This window comes from Poecilia mexicana, unplaced genomic scaffold (assembly GCF_051168715.1).
Source record: "Poecilia mexicana isolate PSO_F unplaced genomic scaffold, ASM5116871v1 scaffold_21, whole genome shotgun sequence".
Lineage (NCBI taxonomy): Eukaryota > Metazoa > Chordata > Actinopteri > Cyprinodontiformes > Poeciliidae > Poecilia > Poecilia mexicana.
This window is the reverse complement of record NW_028263390.1, coordinates 3,165,441-3,185,462: the sequence shown is the minus strand read 5'-3', so window position 1 is coordinate 3,185,462 and position 20,022 is coordinate 3,165,441. Positions and strand designations below refer to the sequence as shown.

Below are 20,022 nucleotides of genomic sequence, written 5' to 3'. Positions count from 1 at the left end.
CACAACTGTGTGTGTGTGTGCACACTTGCATGTGTGTGTGTGTGTGTGTCGTATTCATCTTGTGTCTCATTTTCTGCTTTGCAACAACGAAACATGACAATTAGAAACCGATTTTGGCTGCCTGCAAATGTCATGTTCTTCATTTCCTTTAAGAGCAGGATGGGGAGCGACACAAAGTGCCCGGTCAGGTTTTCAGCCTCCATTTGGGTAAATAACATCTTTGGCCTTTAGGTCTGTGTGAACGACACCGCAGACTCATTAGACAGCTGTGCTTCTGAGTGTTTTCCTCAAATACATGATTTCTGCCTGCAGGTGTGTGCCTTTCTCGGCTCAATTAAAATGTTGACATTTTCACCAAAAAACGCACAAAGTTCTGACATTCATTAAGAGCTGCTGAGACACAAAGAGAGCAGGTTTTATTTAGTGCAACAGCTGGAGGGTCACTAGCGCGACAGAAAAGCAAATGTCAATCAGAAGATCTTCGAGCCCTCTGCAAGAAGTTTAAAAATATGTTTTAATTTTTCCTATGTTTTTCCATCAAAGCACTACAACTTAAAAAAAAAAATTATAATCTGGAAATACGGACAAATTTCAATGGACAAGTTCATCTTGTGTGCTTAATTCCAACTTCTCGCTTACAGTATTGCAACTGCTATGATTGTTGGTCTGCAATACTGAAGAAAACAGAGTGCTGGAGAATGTTTTTTGTTGTAGTCAGTAACTGCATTTCTAGTACAAATGTGTGCAAATCTTTGTCTAAATTCTGTTAATGTCACACCCCCTAAGCCCCCACAACTTTACAATTGCTGTGTTTCCATTAAATAAGAAGTGAAATTAAAATCACGTGTGAATAAACATATTTATGTGATCAGTAATAAAAAATCATGGCAGTAACACTGCAATACTTCAGGTTTTAGAGCAACAAGCTCCTTATACTTGGAAGTATCTTCATATGTGGCATTTTGGGGAAATTGCAGACGGCCATTTTACATAAGAGCTATGGATCAGGGTTAGAATAGTTTTGGGTTTGTCATTGCAGATTAGTTTTATTTCATTGTGACTTTTTGTTTGTCTAATTCAGTTAGTTTTTATTAGTTTTTAGAATGGGTTTGCTAGTTTTTATTAGTTGAACATTGTTTAGTTTTAGTTTAATTTTTATTAGTTTTAGTTTTTACATAAGTTCGTTAATTTTAAGCAACATAATTCAAAACTGTCAAAGTGTTATATTATGATTATGTATACATTAGGTAGTGAATACTAGACAGAAAATATCAATTCAAAAAATTCTTTCAATTACTGTTGAACAACCAACCAACACTCATAGTGTGGCTGTGTCACTACTGTGGCCGAATCCAACACAGAAACAGCATTAAAGCACTGATTTCCCTGTTTGACATTCATTGTAGTGGACTGGGCAGTGATGACACACCCAGAAACTTTGAAGGACACGTGTTTCCAAACACAATGTTCTGGTGCATTTCTAACAATATAACAGTATTCAATAGTAAATGGTTCAAACAAGCACAGCACTGTGAATCATTGCAGGATTTGTTCACACTGGATAAACAGAATGTCAACACAAACAGATTTGTGCAGCACACAGCTTAAATATTAAACAGAGGACTTGACCTCAAGTTGCATCTTTCCAGCTCTTTGGACTCAGCTTTGACAGAGCTTGTGGCCGAAGCTCCCAGTAACTGAGTTAAGATAAAACGCTGTGAAAACAAAGGTTTCTTTAGAGTGAAGAAGATGACGAAGAAGGAATTCATAACAGTGTGAACTGAAAGAAATTACAGACCTCAGCCCAGTTTGCATCTGCTTGATTATAAAGAAAATGGCTCCATCTTCTGGCCAAATACCTCAAATGAAGGTGTTTCCCACCCTTGATGCACTGCAGGTCAATGCAGTTTGATGATGTGTTTAGCTCAGGGGTGGGCAGCCCTGGTCCTGGAGGGCCGGTGTCCTGCAACTCTTAGACGTCTCCCTAGTCCAACACACCTGGATCCAACAGCTGAATCTCCTCCTAAGTGCAGTCAGGTTCTCCAGAGTCCTGCTAACGACCTCGTTATTTGACTCAGGTGTGTTTAAGTTGAGACACATCTAAAAGTTTCAGGAGACCGGCCCTGGAGGCCTGGAGTTGCCCAGCCCTGGTTTACCTTGTTACACTTTTTCTCATTTGCTTTGGTACGTTTCTCAGGTCAGATTTGAAATTCTTTAAATTACTTGTTTAATTTTCAAATCATTGTGTACATAATTTTTTTTCCTTGCATAAGTTCCCAATGCTTTGGAACATTAATGCAAGTGACTTCTTTGTTGTTTCCTGCATAGCCATTATCTCTGAACTGCTTATGTCATGTTCATCAAAATGGATTTTATGGGTCTCTGTTGAATTATTTCAATCTTCTCAGCCTGTAATCACAAGTTTGTCATGATTGAGCAGGTTGTCATAATATGTCAACCATATTTCTATACATTTTCATCATTTCTAAATCTGTCCTTGTTAATCTGTAATTTGCTCCCAGGTGAATCCTGAGTTTCTCTAAGGGAGTGAAGCGTTAGATCAACAAGTTTTGTGAAATAGCTCAATGGTGTATCTCATGAACCAACAACTGGCAAGTATATAGTGTGCATAGCCAGAGCACAGCATGATGTTACATTTCTGACAATAGAAGGACGAGAATTTGGTCGAGGTCAAAATTCAGAGAAAGGAGAAGAAAAGGGAGGCTGTGGCAGAAGAGTTGGGGGTAAAATGGAGAGAGAGAACATGTAGACATATGATCCTGATAAAGAGTCATACTTGCACACCATGTTCTCATTTATAGGCTCACAGTGACTATAATTGTTGTCTCCTCTTTGGAGAATCAGCTGGTGATGTTTTGCCCAATTATATGGAAGCCAGCTGTTTTCAAGAATGCACAGAATAAACATGACGCTGTCAAGCTGATCTCAAATGAAAAACTGAGAATTCTCTTTCATAGTGCGCAGCCAACGAGGTATTTTTAAGGATCTCTATGTACTGAATGCTTATGTGAGCCATAAAATGGACACCTGCTTTATTTATGTCACACAGAAATAAAACGCCAAACATAGCCTGAAACCGAAAACCTCCAATCCAATTGGTGGATTTCTTTTTATTAAGTGAAGCTTCTCATTTTCTGTCTGCAAGGAAATTCCCAACCTTTATTTTGACAGGGAATTTGTTTCAGATTAGTGGCGGTGTGAGATGAGACTGGTACAATTCTACTGCATTAGGGGATGGTCCATTGCTTTTGATTTGATGGTTGATGATAGTTGTGGATGTTAAATACTTTTTACACAGTCTTAATGTCCAACTTAGCAGGTAATCAGTACCAGATAAAGAGGAAGGTGATCCTGAAGCAGTATATGTCTTTCTTCGCCACTGAAATTCATGGAAAATACATGGAGAAAGAGAATTTACACTTTTTGGAGGACAACATACAGGCTGGTCTTAGTTGCACAAACCATTAAATCATCTGCATGCAAATAATGTTTCTGTTATTACTCTAGAGACTTGGCTTCATAGACACAGAGGTTCTTGTCCAAGTATCTGGCAATAGTGATAATTTACATAAACAGTAAAAAGCTAATATAAGACCAATTTAAATACTGATGAGGTTGAATCAATATTTAAATTCACTGTCCCAAAGCAAATGACATTACTCAGCCGTTTTATTTAGGTGTGTTTGACCAAGGACGGGTCTAACGGTTCTCGAGGACGGGAGCTGTCCGTCCCTGGTTTAACCTGATGTTTGATTTTACAGAGGAGAGAGTCTAATCTATTTTTCAGGAACAAAGTGCCATTTCTAGCACAATCAAGGAATGTTACCTTCAGTTGTTGCGACAATTTGACTTTCCATCATAGTCGCTCCCAAAAGGCTACCACGAGAGGTTCAAAGATTCCTCAAACATGCAAATGTTCCTCAACTTTAAAACAGCATAGGAAATTGCAAAAATATGAGTTCCACTCATGAATGTGTGTACACAAAATCAGCACCATGGAATAAGAAAAAATGCGATAACTCAGAAATAACAGCAATGATGCAAAAATGACATGGTTTAATCTTGTACTATGCTATGCAGACACTTTACTCAGCTTTGATGTGAAAGGACTGAAATTTAGATTTCAGCCATCATTTTTTATCCGATTAATTTGTCTAATAACTATTTGACCACTTGGGGGCACTCATTGAGTATTGACATTTAATTTCCTGATGATCCAATAATTCTTTATAAGTATAAAATATAAAAATAAAGCAGCAAAACAACTCCATCTCACTGATCAGCAGCACAAAAACTTGTACTTTATTTTCTTACCTTTACATCCACTTAAGTGTTTTTCAAAAACCCAGCAAACATGGCAAGATATGAAAATGGACGTGAATACCAATTTGTTCAATTTTATGTATTAGCTGTTAGCTGTTACTTGAAATTATTTCATGTTGACAGGATCGATATGTAGTTTTGAAATTTGCATTGCATATTTGCACTCAAGTGGGGGCTTTTTAGGAGAATAAGAAAATGTTGGTGGATAGTAATAAGCCCCAACATGAGTAAAATATGCTAACTCCTGCAGCAGCACAAGGATATTTTAGTGTTACTGTCAAGATTCTAGGGTGTTTGGCATTGTTTTTAATAGGGTGGTTTTTGTGGTCCCATATGGGTTTGTCCGCGGGTTCCACAATGGCCCCACATGGGTTTGCCGATGTAGAGCCACAGCCCACATGGGCCCCACATGGGCCCTATATGGTGGTGGCCCACATGGGTTTGTCCATTTAGGGCCCATGTAGGGCCCATGTGGGCTGTGGCCCTACATGGGCAAACCCATGTGGGGCCATCGTGGAACCCGCGGACAAACCCATATGGGACCCATATATCAACCCTCCTTTCCCCCACATGGGTCCCACCTAGGCATGCTGGCAGGGATAGTTTCTGTCATATTAGTTCTTCTAGTTTGTCTGGGTTATTCCTGTCAGTGTGTTTTTATTTTGATTATTTCATTTTTGTTAATTTGTTAGTGCTGACACATAATGTTCAGACTCATATTTATTTTCAGGTCTAACCATACCAGTTTATTTCTTTGTCTAATTTCATAGTTTATTTTTGAGTTTGACTGTTGTATTGTTTTATTATTCCCTTTACATTGCTCCTGTGTCTTGGATTCCTTATTATTATTCATGCTCATTAGGTTCATTAGATCTATTTGGGTTTGCTGGTTTTTGTACTGTTATCTTCTAGAACGGGTTGCTATACTTTTTCCTCATTTTATTTTTTGTTGGTTGCTGTTTTATTTAGTCTCAGTTCAGATTCCATATCTCCTACCTCAGTTTCCCTGCCACTTTCCTTAATTAGATTGCATTCACACAGCAGGTCTTAATCCTCAATTCTGATTTTGTTTACTGAAATCAGACTTTTTTTCTTGGTAGTTCATAGTAATTAAATATGATTTTAGTGTGAATTGCTTACTGCCCAAAAGGGAGGTAAGCAAAAGAAAAAGAAAAACATTAGCATAAGAAAAACATTGAGTTTTCTATCTACAATTCTAGATTGTAGATCATAACATGAAGGACGCTAATAAAAACAAGGCACAATTAATGGCAACGGTACCTGAAGAGTCTGAAGGAACTGGTGGTCAATTGTGGTCTTTTAAATTATGTTAGTTGCCATCTTATTGGTGAAAATTCAAAAACCCGCTATTATTATTGTCCAATATATAGAAAGTTATCTTTCTATATAGAAAGTTATCTTTCTATATATTGCATAATTTCTGGTAGTGAAAAAACATGATTACAATGGTTTTAGTAATCTACTTTAGTCACGTTAAATCAACGCAAGAAATATGAAGCCAAGGCATAAATTCAAATGGAAGACTCCTCACCTGCATCATCCAATCGCTGCATCACGTTCATCCGTCCATAACCTATTGATATCAGACTATGCCCCGTCATAGCCAATAACCAATCAAGGTTCCATTCAAAAGGACTCTCATCCATGGCATCATCTACTTTACAGCCATGCTCAAGCAAGTTGGTATGCATTCCTCATGTCAGACTACGAGTCTGATAATCCAGCCAATTCTTCAGTCATCTCCCTCGGGCACCCAGTCTTTCTACCTCCTGTCCTGGTCTCCGCAGTGTTCACCTGGCTGCACGCCTCCAGTCTCCACTCTCACGCTCCAAATTCGATCTCCAAAGTGTCCGGTTCTTCTTCAGGTCATCACTCTTCATCTCCCCGCCCTACTGCCTGAGCTCATCTCCTCTCATCCTCACTCATCACCTCCATGGACTTTCTCCAGCATTCTATAACCATGCTCTCAACTCACGTGGACCATCGCAGCTGACATTGCCATGCCTACAATTCCTTTCACTTCTGCACCTGTCATCACCCCCCATGGTAAAAGCCATGGGGGGTGGCTTTCACCACCCCAGCCATGGGGGGTGAAAGCCACCCCCCATGGCTTTCATCCTTGCCAACACCAGTTCTGTGCCTGCCCTAGGTAAGAGTATCTTTTCATGCTCCATCCCTTCTTTTATTTTCTTTCCAGGTCATTAGTTTTTTCTCTCCCTGCCCTTATCAGGTGTGGCTTATACACCTATGCATTCAAATGTCTCACCCAGGCTATGTGCAAAAATTTTACAGGGGCCATATGTTAATGCTCCCACCTTCCTCTGTAGTTGATCAATGTGTTGCATCAACTAAAAAGTTTTCTGCTATTCTTAAATCCTCAGACCCTCACTTTTTGAAAGATCTCTCAATCGTGCAGTTTTTAGTTGCGTTCAGTGTTTTCAGAGATGTAATCTGTTCTGTATTTCCTGATCGCAGAATCAAATTAGATGCTTATCTGACTCTCATCACTGATCTCCATCTGAAATATGGTCAGTCCTTATTTTATCAGTACCACAAAGCATTTGCGGACAAAGCCATCGCGGTCTTATGTTCCGGTCTGAACCTTAACTGGTCTATTCTAGACATAGAACTTCTCATTATGCTCAGCAGTTGTCATAGTGTCCCTAGTAGCAGGCCATCATCTGTAGCAGGTCATCATCTTCCAGCGTCACATCGTTTCACATTATTGCAGCATCCCTAATAGCTGGCCTTCATCTACCAGTATTACATCATTTCACGTTATCCTAGTCTCCCTAACAGCTGGTCTTTATCTGTCAGTATCTCGTCTCACGCCTTCTAAATTTCCATTCATACTCCCTAACCACCAACCTCTCTCCAACACCTTATTATTGCCCTTATCTACATTCATCTACACCATGCCTGTAATTTTCAGTCCATAAAGTCTCACATTAGCTTAGTTATTTCCTTTATTATTTATCCTCTCCCTTCCCTTTTCACTGACTCTTGGCCTGGTCCCCAGCCTTGACACTCACTTTAGGGGGAAAGACGTCTCAAAACAACATCTTAAATGCCCATCCAAGCTTATTGCCATTCACAGCACAATGTCTTCTGCTGGGGTCTGAATGCCAAAGAACTTTAATTTATGTAAGTAAAACTTTTTAATTGCTGTTTTTCTGTGTGTGAGTCTCTCCAGATTAGAATGACGCCTAGGCGTAAATTCAAGCTGGAAGACTCTTCAGCCTCACCTGCATCATCTAATCGCCATGTCAAGTTCATCTGCTGCCAGCCTATCAGAGTTGGACCATGCACTGACACAGCCAATCACCAATCAAGCTTCCATTTCTAAGGGCCTTCATCCATCGCACCGTCCACTTTACAGCTGTGCTCAATCTATCGACGCCCCTTCTGACTGAAGAGGCCACAAGGGGCAGAAGGCTTCTTCAGCCTGGCTCCTTCAGGTTTCCATCCTTTCTCTGACCTCCACCAGCAGTGTATTTCCTGGTTGAAATGAGTAGTTTCTAATTACTCATTACTAATTATTGTTGATAATTAATTAAATTCTACTTTATTTTGATTTTTTTTTTTACTTTTTTTTTTTTTATTAAATAAAAACGTCATATCACCTCATGCATCAGGGAAGAACAACAATATCATAGCGGAGTGGTTAACAGTCACGGACACTTCTTTAAAATCCACCCTACAAGTGGCTGGCTACGCTTTGGCTCCGGGAAACTAAACCTGACAGAAAGGCAAACCACATTCACTGTATATCAGAAAAAGCTGAGCAATGACACAGACATCCACCACAGTCAGCTAAAGTCTTGTCCTCACCTTTCTCTGTCTGCCTCTTCTCCCAAAAGGCCAACTGACTGACTCTGCCGAACACTGACACGATGACTTCTCGACGCCTCACAAAGTGGCCGTTGGAGCTGTCATATCACCTTATGCTTCAGGGAGGAACATCAATATGACAGCAGAGTGGTTAACAGTCACAGAGACTATGTGTGTGTTTGTCATGAGGTTAAGAAGAGTTGAAGCTTCCTGAGAATAAAAAACTCTGGTTTTAATGATCTGACTTGTCTTTTAAAGATGGTTGAAATGCATTAGTTTTACTGGCCAAAAACAGCTATACGAACGCTTTTTGTCTTTATATAAATCAAAGCGATTGTTTCATGTGTGAAGCTATTCATATTTTCATATTTTGAAGGCAGGATGGTGTGCAACAATTTCAGTGACCAGGGCTGCTCTGTCTCCAGCTGCAGGTTGTTGCAGTGATTACCTCACTAATAATCATCATGTTCGTGGGTAGGGCATATTAGGCAGCAATCATTTTTATTTTCAATCTTTTTGTGTTGAAACTAGGAAGAAAATGGACAACCAAATAGGTTTGGGGGAGTTTGAAAAGGGTCAGATGTAATGGGTAGATGATGAGGTCAGAGACTTTCCAAAACTGAACCTCAACGAAGAAACCAATGGGCCAAGGTTCATTTATGCCTGTGAACAATTACATAAAACAGTTAAAGGCTCGGACAAGGATGAGGACAATTTCACACTGAGTGACCACAGATGAAGAATTTATATAGGGAGCAGCACAGGTGGAAGAAATCAGAATCAGTAGCCAGTAGAAGTGACAGGAATTTTGAGCAGGTGCAACATAAAACATGGGAGGAGCAGGGAACCGATGACAAGAAGATAAAGGGCAGTGTTATGTATTTTCCAGACACAGTGCAGTTTTATAGCATAATCAAGTTCACTTAAGTTCAGTTATTATAAAAATGCTCTGTATATCAAATAAGACTCAAAAGGAATTTGTAATTTAACACCTTGAAATTGGGCCTCTGTCTCTTTAAGAAACTCCTGCTTTTTCTGACACTCTGCCTTCAGGAAGCCATCACAACTGCTCCTCTATTAACTGTTTAGCGTTTTTACCAGCATTGCACTGAGAAGTAGCTCCTATAATGAGCTCAGGAGATGCAGAGATGTTTGCTACTTGCTGCTAGCTAGTCTGAAGGAGCTGAGTGGGGGGATCCCAGGGGAAGGCTGCTCTGTGAGGCAGAAGCTTGGAATCTGCAGCTCGGAGGAGGAGCTGCGTCTCGGAGGTGGAGCTAGGTTCACCCAGTTTTTCATAGCTGAATGGTTGGCATGGGACATAAAAGAATTTCTCAAAAATGTATGAAAGAATCAAAGCAATACTACAGGTATACTAGTGACGAGGAAATATAATTTGATACAAAGCTCAAAAAGTAAATTTTACATAGAGCTGGCCCTTGAATTCAGGCTCTTATGAAAAGGTGACAGAATTTAAAGTGCACAAGAGATTTCTGAGTATGAGGTTAAACAGTCAGAGCAGTCAGGGTGGCCATGTTGGTCATAATGTTATTCCTACTCAGTGTTCTTCTGATAATACTTTTTGGATTAAAAAAAAAATCCTTAAGGTAGTTGCAGTTTACAGAACAACCAGACGGTGGCAATAATATCACGTTTCTTTAAAGCCCTATGCGGTTCATGTCCTTAAAAATATTGGTTAAATTAATTCATAAAGGTGGTTTCACCCCATATTACTAAATATCTTCTGCAATTGATCATTTCTTTCACCTAACATTTAGTTTCATTTGGAGGAGATTTTGACTATCCGGTAACATGGAGTTTTTTGAAAGGCCAACACCTGGACGTAAATGTTTGGGAGCAATCTGTCAGGTCTCCTTCAAAAAATTAATTAACTCAGTTGTTTTTAATCCCTGATATCAAAAGACACTAAGGCACGCGACCGCACATCTTTACGCAGGGGGGAAATAAGCATTCACACACAAACACACAAAATCAGCCGCTTAACTACATGTTTAAAGAAAGGCTCTGCAGCACGCGCACGCGGAGCGGGTGCTGCTCTTTTATTTCCACCTGTTCACAGTTCCGCACGCGCTTACAGCTCTTTGATGTTGCTGTTTATCTGCCCGCGCGCCGCCAAAAAGAGAGAGAGCGAGTGAGCTTTTACGCACGGAGCGCTCGCGCGGAGCAGCCTCACATGACACCGCCGCAGCTCAGCTCAGAGCAGGCTCCGGCTGGCCGCCTTCAGCCGCCGCTCAATGAATGGATTACCCGCACATTCGCTTCACATCACGGATGATTGTTCCCCCTCATCAGCCGGCCGTCGCTGCGATTCCACGGTCGCCTCGCCAGGACTTGCGGACACTACCATGCGGCGGGGGTCGCTGGTCTGAGAGCGGCTGAAGATTGAGTGGACGCGCGGCTGGCCGTCTGGAGAGCTCTCCGCGAAGTCATGGTGTCCACGGCACCGTGAGAACTTTCCCCCCGTCGCTTCGCTCCCCTCCTGTTTTTCCTCGGTTTTAGATGTTCATCAGCGGGCTCGTGCTTCCTCGGAAATTTCTCCCCCGTTTCCCCCGTTAATTATGTTCACTTTTGCTGCTTTCTGCTACATGCTGTCTCTGGTCCTCTGTGTTTCCCTTATTTTCTTCGCAATATGGCACGTAAGTATCTTTTTTTTCTTTTTTTCTTTTTCTGTTGTTATGAGAAGTGCAGGTGTGCCTACAGAGGTGTCTGTCAATTAGTCACTTCAAAGGCAGATGTTTACAGTCTTTGTGTTTCAGCGCACCTGTTTCCTTCTATATGTATTCAGCATTACATCACAGTAGTCCCCACATATGGCCACTGTACTCTGACCCAGTTTGAGGTTCCTGCGGGGTTTTGTGCCATGTCTGCCAGATCAATTACACAGCCTTCCTCCGAGATCAATTAGGAAATCTTGTAGAGCTTTATCTCTCCGTGCTCCTGCTCTCCCCCTTCTGCCTTTAATCATGCCCGAGCACCAGCATCACTCACTAGTATTGTGATATTTGAATAATCTCTTATTTATTTATTTTGGAGAGGGGGGATTCTTTGAGCAATATCTCCATCATGCAGAGACTTATGTAAAGACAGATTTGGGTCAGAGTCAGCCTTTTGTGTGGAAGCAACACCAGGCCCAATGCACTTGGGATGACCGATCCCCCAGCAGTCCCAACTAATAGTTGGTGTGTGTGTCTGCGTGTGTGTGTGTGTGTGTGTGTGTGTGTGTGTGTGTGTGTGTGTGTGTGTGTGTGTGTTCAGACGGGGCTCCATGTGTCTCTGCTCACAGAGCTGAATTAACATTTAGTACGGGGAGGAGACGACCGTGACTACACAGTTGGAGGTGATTATGCAGAAAACTGCAGAACAGACCAGACAGAGTCTACAACACCTTTTAGATTGCTGGCAAATGTCTAAAAACGGGCAGATTGATCCAAAATAGTGATAATATCGATACCATGTATGTATCAGGATTGGATCGATACTATTGTCTACAGGTGGGCAATACTGCCAAAAAATATCACGATACATTGTTTAATTTATCAATAATGATATCACAGATAATATTCCACAGTTTCAGCTTTTTTATATTGGACTTATTCAAACAAATATAAAACTTCAAAGCAGTTTTTTATGTTCTTTTATATATATTCACCAGAATAAAATATATATTCACATATAAATGTATAAAAAAAATCAGACAACACATGTCAAAGAAAACATAAAACAAATAAATTAATATAAATGTGAACTAAATTTGGCCAACAAAAAAATCCATCTGAAATCACCTACCAAGTGCAAATTAAAATACTTAAATACACAAATGAAACTGACTGCTGTGGTTCAACATAACATTACTTTTACAAGATTTTCCACCTTCAAACATTACGTGCAACACTATGAATCTTATGTTAATATGGATGGAACACTTCCTTTTATAATATTTGAACACTGAACATGTCACATAAAAAAACATGCAAACACTTAAATTTTGTGCTCACTTTCTTATCAGGAACTTTGTTCATTTTCATTTCTTCCATCTGTCACAAAAATCTCAATTGAAGTAATTGTCAGTGTTTTGAATTTTAGTTTTATTTTAGATACTTAAGTCTCAGATTCCTTGTTGAGATTTTGTTTTATTTTTACCTTGTAGTTATTCTTTAAAAAAAAAAAAAAAAGAAAAAAGATTGTTCCTATTTGCTCTCAAATGATGATTTTTTGCACTTTTGTTTAGGTAAAATTAGTACAAGTCATGTTAATATTTTACTGAAGTATTTTCTAGACACCTATAAACTTTGTCCACATTCTGTCTTTCTACAAAACTACTAAAAATTACGAAGTTTGATATACTGCGCTTAAATAAAAAGTATCAGTATCGGCAATACGGACATTTGGTATCGGACCGATACCAGAATATGCAGTATCACACACCTCTAGCTGAATCAGATTAAAACTTCAAACTTTATTCACATTGCACATTTATTTAGCTTTCTGCTGGAGACGCCAGTGAGAACAGATAGATCTTGCAGACGCAGCGCATCATGAGCTGGGGCTCCATACTGTGAGGAATCATAATTAGGAAGAGGCTGTACAGAGCCAAGTGAGCACGTTAACACCAGCCAACTGCCAAAATATTCCCACTGTTTCACTCCTATCAGTCACTTTTGGCAGAAAACCCTCAAGATCTCATCTGGTTTCAAAGGCCCGAACTGAGGGGAACGGAAAAGGAAAAACCCAAACCCAAACCAACTCCTGCTCCTGTTTAGCCTCCTGAATGAGAGGTTATGGCAGCAATGCTTAAAAAGAGCAAGTCTGCTGAGTCAAAGTGCCAAATGCACAATGAAGCTATAAATATAACGAGGGAGTGTAAATTAACACTAGGAGAACCAGAAGATAGAGGAGAACATGCAAAGAAAAGTTAATAGGAACAAGTAATGAACGGTCTGACTGAAGCCCATTAGAAGTTCTTTCAGCAGCTAATATGAGAGGAAAGTCTCTGAAGAGGAAGAGGAAGACAAATGGCTTCACAGAGATGGGCATCTATCAGACGGATCACATAAATCAAGCTCTACAGGCCAGCTGTAATTAACTGCACAGATCGTTGTAATCTGTGAGCTTCGCTATAATACTTGGCTAGAGATCTCCGACAATGTTTGCTGCCACAGGAAAACCTTGTAATCAATGAAAGGTTTTTGTGTTCACGTTTCCTAAAATACAGAAGTGCTTAAATGCCAAAACTAGGAAATAAATACAGGAGCAGTATCTCTTTAAAATGAGAAACTTTCTTGTTTTAACGAGACATAAAACTAGATTTATATGTCACTAAAACCTAAATTTGTTCTCATTTAAATGAGAGAGGTTGTAAGAGTTAAATGGCAAACCTCGCAGCTGTTGCCTGTGTCCCTTGCCTCTCTGTCCAAGGGACACATTTTTATGTTGTTAAAATGACAAGTTTTCTCATTATAGTGACATAAAACTCGTATTTATAAAACTAGAAAGTTTCTCGTTTTGTATCTCATCATAACGAGTAACAGCTCCTGAATTTATTTCCTGGTCTAACAGTTAAACTTCTATACTGAGATCTATTAAACTGAAGTGTTTTATCTAACATTGTAAGCAAATAAACTGAATAGAATCAATTGTGTTAGAAATAGGCAGAGTGTAGTACAGTGATTTGAAATAATGAAACGGCACTTTAACTTTACTCAAACATTTTTCACACTTATAATTATTCATCACTCATAAAAATTGCAAAAACTAAGGAATACATGTCATTTCATTGATTCCTATGTTTTTAATCTTATTTTTGTGATTTTTTGGGGGGGGGTTGTTTTTATAGTATTTTTGTGCATGTTTCAGTGGTTATTTTAAATCTGTTTTGATGACATGCTAATTTGTATCTGTGGTAATTTTGTTCTTATTGTTGTCATCATTTATGTCTTTTTGTGATTGTTTTAAGTCCAAGTGCTGTGAAGTGACCATCTTATACTTTGGTTGTTTTACATGTGTCAGTATTATATATATATATATATATATATATATATATATATATATATATATATTATTATTTTGATATATTATTTTTGAAGGGTCCAAATTGTTATCTTGATTCTTTTTTTCTTGGGTCTGTGTTCATGTATCTTGTAACAAGGTTTTAATTACATTTTGGGATTTTGTAACTTTTCCAGTCAACACTTCAGTGCTGTTGTTTATTCTGCTCCTTTGCTACTTTGTTCCCACAAGTCACAACCAGTTCTTAATATTTTATGGCGACCTACTTAGTCACATAAGTATGTCCTATGCATACTTTTGCTTATTTGTCTGTCTCTTTGCCAAAAACAAAACAAACAAACAAACAAAAATCAAATTGTGGATAAAAATTTGATCTGTGTTTTAATTTTGTATATATTTCTTTATTTTTACTTTTATTTGGGATTAGAAAGATTCCCAGAGTTGTGGCAGTTTTGAGTAGTTTCTAGACAGAAAGCTATATGTGGAGACTAGAGTATTGGGTGTGTAGGAAGGCCATGCAGGAGCAGTGTTTATCTGAGGCGCCACAACTTCTAATGCCATGGTTAACAAAAGGCAGAAAGGCAATACTGTGAGAGAGGAATTACACACAAACTATTCCAGTAGTAGTTTGTGTTTAAAAGGTAGTGAAGACAGAGTCAGGATAAAGTGAGGCCACAAAGCACAAATTGCTTTAATCAGTTTTGTTTAAATCAAATTCTTGCCATGGTAAAAAATTTATCACGATAAACGATTAATGATACATTAAATGCCCACATCTAAAACAGTAGTTAAAATCAGCAACACATACACAACCCTGCTATATACCAGTGAAAACCCTCCCTGTGACATGTAGCCAGCAACGAATTGAACTGAAATGTAAAGGTGGGCATTTCTGCGGTGCTCAGTCACTACTTCTACCTCTACCTAATAAGGATTTTTTTCCCCCTCTACCTCGTTAAATTTAAGCTTAGCTGGTGCTGTGACAGTGCAGAGCATTATTCATGACTCTGACCACTGAAGTTGAGTTGCAAGCCCCCAGCCAGACAGCGCTCATACATGACAGGCACATACAGTACATGACTGCACACTGATCTCAGAGCTGGTGTGACTGCTTATACCTCTCTAACTAGCAATATGTTTAACAAAAACGTATTCTAATCAGGAGTGCAAAATCAAGCCAAATTCCCAGCATGGTTGGTCTGTACAAGTCTCCTTGGACCATGCACGGAAGATCCAAATCAACTGGGAGACATACTATTTAATTAAATAAGCTGAACTCTTTTCTCCTCTGAAATCCCGTTATATTTTTGTCCTGGTTGGGGGTCAGAGGGGAATAGCTAAATCTCCCAGCTATTACAAGCTCATTGGACGCATTGGTCCATTAGGAATAGTGACTGTCATATCAATAAAAAGCATGCCTCGGGATGTTGTGACACTTTGAATGTTACACTTCGAACCAGACGTGGAATCAATCTGTTCCTTCTAGGAAAATAAAACATTACAACTCCCAACGAGAGCACAGACATTAGAGATTATGGAGGCATTTTAATTAACATGCGAGGTGAACTGCGACCTCTGCTGAGCGCCGCAGCCGAGAGCTTCGGCAATCTCACTCGGCTCCAGCGATTTTCTTCTCGTGTGAAAAAAGCAGCCATAGTGTGCTCTTCAGTGTCATTAAACCCTAGAAGCACAGCAGACAATCCCCAATGAATCTCAGATAGACAGACTGGCATCATCCACTCTGCTGTTGGGTTTTATGATACTGTGACTAGCTGGCTGAGAGGTTAACCAGCTGTATATGCCTTATTTTATTTATATACTCCCTTAATACTGCCATCAGCCATAACATAAAACAACAGAAATGCACAATGGACCAAGTATTTTATTTATTTTTTGTAGTTATTTGGTAATGATGACAGCACCTTCATAGAATGGTGAGATTAATTCCAATACAATATTGCAAAAGAAAACCTTCCCTTCACCAAGTTCAAGTTTGAAATTATTCCTCCTAAGAAAAATGAATTGGACATCGTGAAATGTTCAGTTTGAGATGTTTAACCTTAAAACATTCACCATTACCATTTAGTCTTCTTTTATCATTTCATTCAAGTTGTTTTTGTCTTTTAAGAATATATTTCACTTCACAAAAGTACTTTAAACAGTTTTAATTGCTGAATACAACTAAATTATTTTCTGAATTTATTAGCAGATTGGCATGACGATAGAGCCACACAAGGTGATTTGGCGCTTGTGTCACCACAGACATGAAGGGAACCATATAAATATTTATGGTGCTTGTGGTTTTTTTTCCTCAGAAGTTAGCCTGATTTTGCATCAAGTGAGATTTTGACAAGTACAGGGCATTCCCAGATCCAACAGAGGTGTGGTATGAATAATCGGTAAGGCTGTCACCATGATCTGTTACTGAGTGTGGTTTTCTCAAGATGGAGGGAAACAGGTTGTTTTGGTCTGGACACAAAAGGAGAAACTTACTAGAGGGACAGAAAAGAGCATTCTGACTGGAGAAATCTGGATTATGTTCCCCCAGTGGAAGCAATATTTGAAGGTAGGCTTTAGTTGTATAATCTGGTTTGTTCATTTGATCTGAAGCATCTCAATCCATCTATTGTGTTTTCAATGTCACCATGGTTCCAAAGACAGAAGTTAAGACTTATGAAGACGTTTGCCTTTGTGGGGTTCCAAAATGACGCTCCGGTGTTAGAAAGATCAATGTTCTCTGACAGCTTTAGGTAAAATGTCCGTAGATGGATCAGTCTGTTCTGTGGGAAGGCTCTGATGGCACTGGATGACAAATGAGGAAAATAATGTTTAGTTTTGAGGTAGAAAGTCAGTGTTTTCGCTGTCCTCAGGTGTTACTTGTGTTTTAGTGGCAGCTCAATCCATCAACCTTCCATTCAGTGTTCTTGCTGCCACTGAGTTTGGCTCTGACTGAAATCAGCTAAACACTCAACGTTTACCAGACAAAATGGAGAGAGTCTGTAGTAGCATATTGTATCTTATTGTCTATTGAAAGATACAAGATTTTAAGAAAAGTGTTTTATTTTATATTTGAGCATTTTTATGACTGGTTATCTCCTTAATATACACCAGGGGTCCCCAAACTACGGCCCGCGGGCCGGATCCGGCCCGCCACGTCATTTGGTCCGGCCCCCTGAACAATGCCGGATCCGGCCCGCCTGCTCATACCAGAGAGCATTCAGTGTTTTTTTTTTTTTCATATATTGTATTTTCCGGTTTATATGTGGATTTTTCTTCAACCACCAGGGGGCTCTTGAGCAGATGTGAAACTAACTTTCCCTCAATGGAATATATACTAGTCAGTCCCAGTCACCGTTTCACTAAAAATCTATCTAAAAGCGTGAATGTGTCGTCGCCCCCCATAAACATAATCTCATAAAAGATTATGTTTTTGTTATGTAGAGCAACAAAAACATAATCTTTTTGAAAAATGGATGAAACTTTTTTCACCTGAGATGTACGTTTTATGGTTTGAATCCTAATTTTGAATGTGCTTAGTTGTAAGAGGGGAAACAACAAAAATTAAGAACAAATTCATCCTGTATCCTATGGCCAAGATGGAAAAAAAAGCTCATAGTTTACAAGTATAAAATCAAACAGAAGAAAATGGCGACAAGAACTGGACAGGCTTCAGGCTTTTAAGTTTCTTCTGTATATCTTAAAGTTAATTTTGTTAAATGTTGCTTCTTTTGAAGTAAATCAGATGACGACAGTCACCATCGATGATCTATGTCCTGCAGATGAAGACTAGTTCAATAAACAAACAAAAATAAAAAACCTCTGATTTTGTAACATATCACCACTGTGGCTGTGAAAATGGCTTCCTGGCAGCAATAACAGTGGCTGCTGTTGGTGTGGCTGGTTTGGCAAACCATGGATCCAGATGTTAATTAACCTCTGCCAGCTCCTCATCCATCACTGGCTCCGTCCCTCCATTGTTTCCATTGTTCCCCGGCACAGTGCAGTCACCTGAGGATTATGTCCTCCCTCCTTCTCCTCCACTGCCATTTTTCTCCCTTTGCTCCTATTTCACCTGCTGCTTCTGCAGCTCCTTAGATTTAAATATTAAATTATGATTAACATCCAGCTGGAGAAGTGAGCAGTTTAAAAAGATTTACTCCTTTATCCCGATTGTTTATCTGAATGTGATCACGCTACCGATGTGATGTTCACGAACCATCCGGTTCTTTTGAACGGCCCTTTCCTCTGACAGGACTCAGTTAGTGAGTCATTCTTTCTTTATTACAACTTTGCTTGCTTACACACTGCAGTAGCGCTTATTATTTTATTTGATTTAAACATATATTTAAATAAACAAGAAGAAAGGGCTGGATGTTTTGGTAATGTGTCACGGTGGCTCTGTGTGCTACCTGGATGCAAATCTGACACAGGTCAGTCACGGTGGACTTTCTCCTTTCCTGGTTCTTCTTCCTTGATTAACATTCATAGTTGAGTTTGTTCACTGTTAGTGTGTTGCTTTAATTGTTATATTTAATGGTGTGAAAATGATTTTTGTTTCTGCTAAATCAGCTCAAGTCTACTTTGTCACTCTGTTACATTTTCCCTTTATTTTGTTTCAGTGTTACAAATGTTAGTACACACAACCCTTATCAAGACTACAGGGATTTTTTTTGTATTTAGAAATGTAATACTTTATGAAAATATATACATATTTTCTTCATACGGATGTTTCAGTGTTTTTTATTTTAACATTACTCACAAAAACAATTAAAATAAGACTATATTATGGATGAGATGGATTGTTCTAAAAATGTAAATTGTCAAGGTGTAGTCTTGCCACAGTTTTAAGTTTAAAATCAGATCTGACTAACCGACTTTCACCTGCAGACAGTAGAACAACATTAATATGGCGATCTAGGAGAAACAAGCACACCTCAAAGTTAACTATTCACACCAGCTTGAAAGCCATCTATAAAAAATATTTAGAAAGAGTAGAAACATTAAAAATACTTATGAATTTGACGTTTGCTAATGAAACCTTTCTATAAACCAGTTCTCTAACAGAGTGAAGACGTCATATGAATAGAAGACAGGTTTTAGTGTAATTGCTCTTATTTCAAGGTTTCCACGGATCAATGATAAAATAATCCATGTAAACTGTTTATCTAACCACTTTTCAATGTTTTAAGGATTAGAAAAAGATTTAGAGTCACTAAAATATGGAGTGGTTTTGAAAGAAAAGAACAAAAAAAAAGAAAGATTATGACAAGATCAAACATTTGCCTGTTTGACCAACGGCTTTAATGTTCCTGATAAACTAATATTTAAAATGTTTAGGAATATGTCTAGAAAACATATAGAAACAGGCCTGGTGGATGATTTAGAAGAAAAATCTCATCCTTTCCACACACTACCTCACACAAGCAAAGTGTTTTGTTTTTCATGTGTATCATCATTTTCCATAATATGCTATGAATATGAGTATTCACAATCCAGCTGTAACTGAGAAACATTTTATAATAAATGTCTTTCTCTGACCCCATAAAAATGTATATTAATAAAATGTATTCATTTTATTTGTCCTGTTCATTGATATTTCAACTTGGTTGAAAAAAATAAACAAAACAATAAGACTTTTTCTAATTGAAAATTGGATTTGAATATAATTTCCCCCCCTATTATACAACAAGACAGAATCATGAGCAGCATTTACTTGATAAACAGACTCAAATCTGTAAAGTGCAGAACATCCATGGGCAATGACAGTGGTTTTATTATTTTTTTGTTTTATTTTTGCCCATC

General features: G+C 38.7%; 1 protein-coding gene across 2 annotated transcripts in view; it reads left to right on the top strand.

Annotated features, from left to right (window-relative positions):
* The first annotated feature begins 10,008 nt into the window (after positions 1-10,008).
* Positions 10,009-20,022, top strand: part of cnih3 (cornichon family AMPA receptor auxiliary protein 3) — a 62,882-nt gene continuing 52,868 nt past the window's right edge. For both annotated transcript variants that reach the window (XM_088002153.1, XM_088002152.1), the window contains exon 1: positions 10,009-10,850. In XM_088002153.1, the coding sequence (XP_087858279.1) occupies positions 10,773-10,850 (78 nt within the window). In that variant the 5' untranslated portion in view covers positions 10,009-10,772. The remainder of the gene's footprint in view (positions 10,851-20,022) is intronic.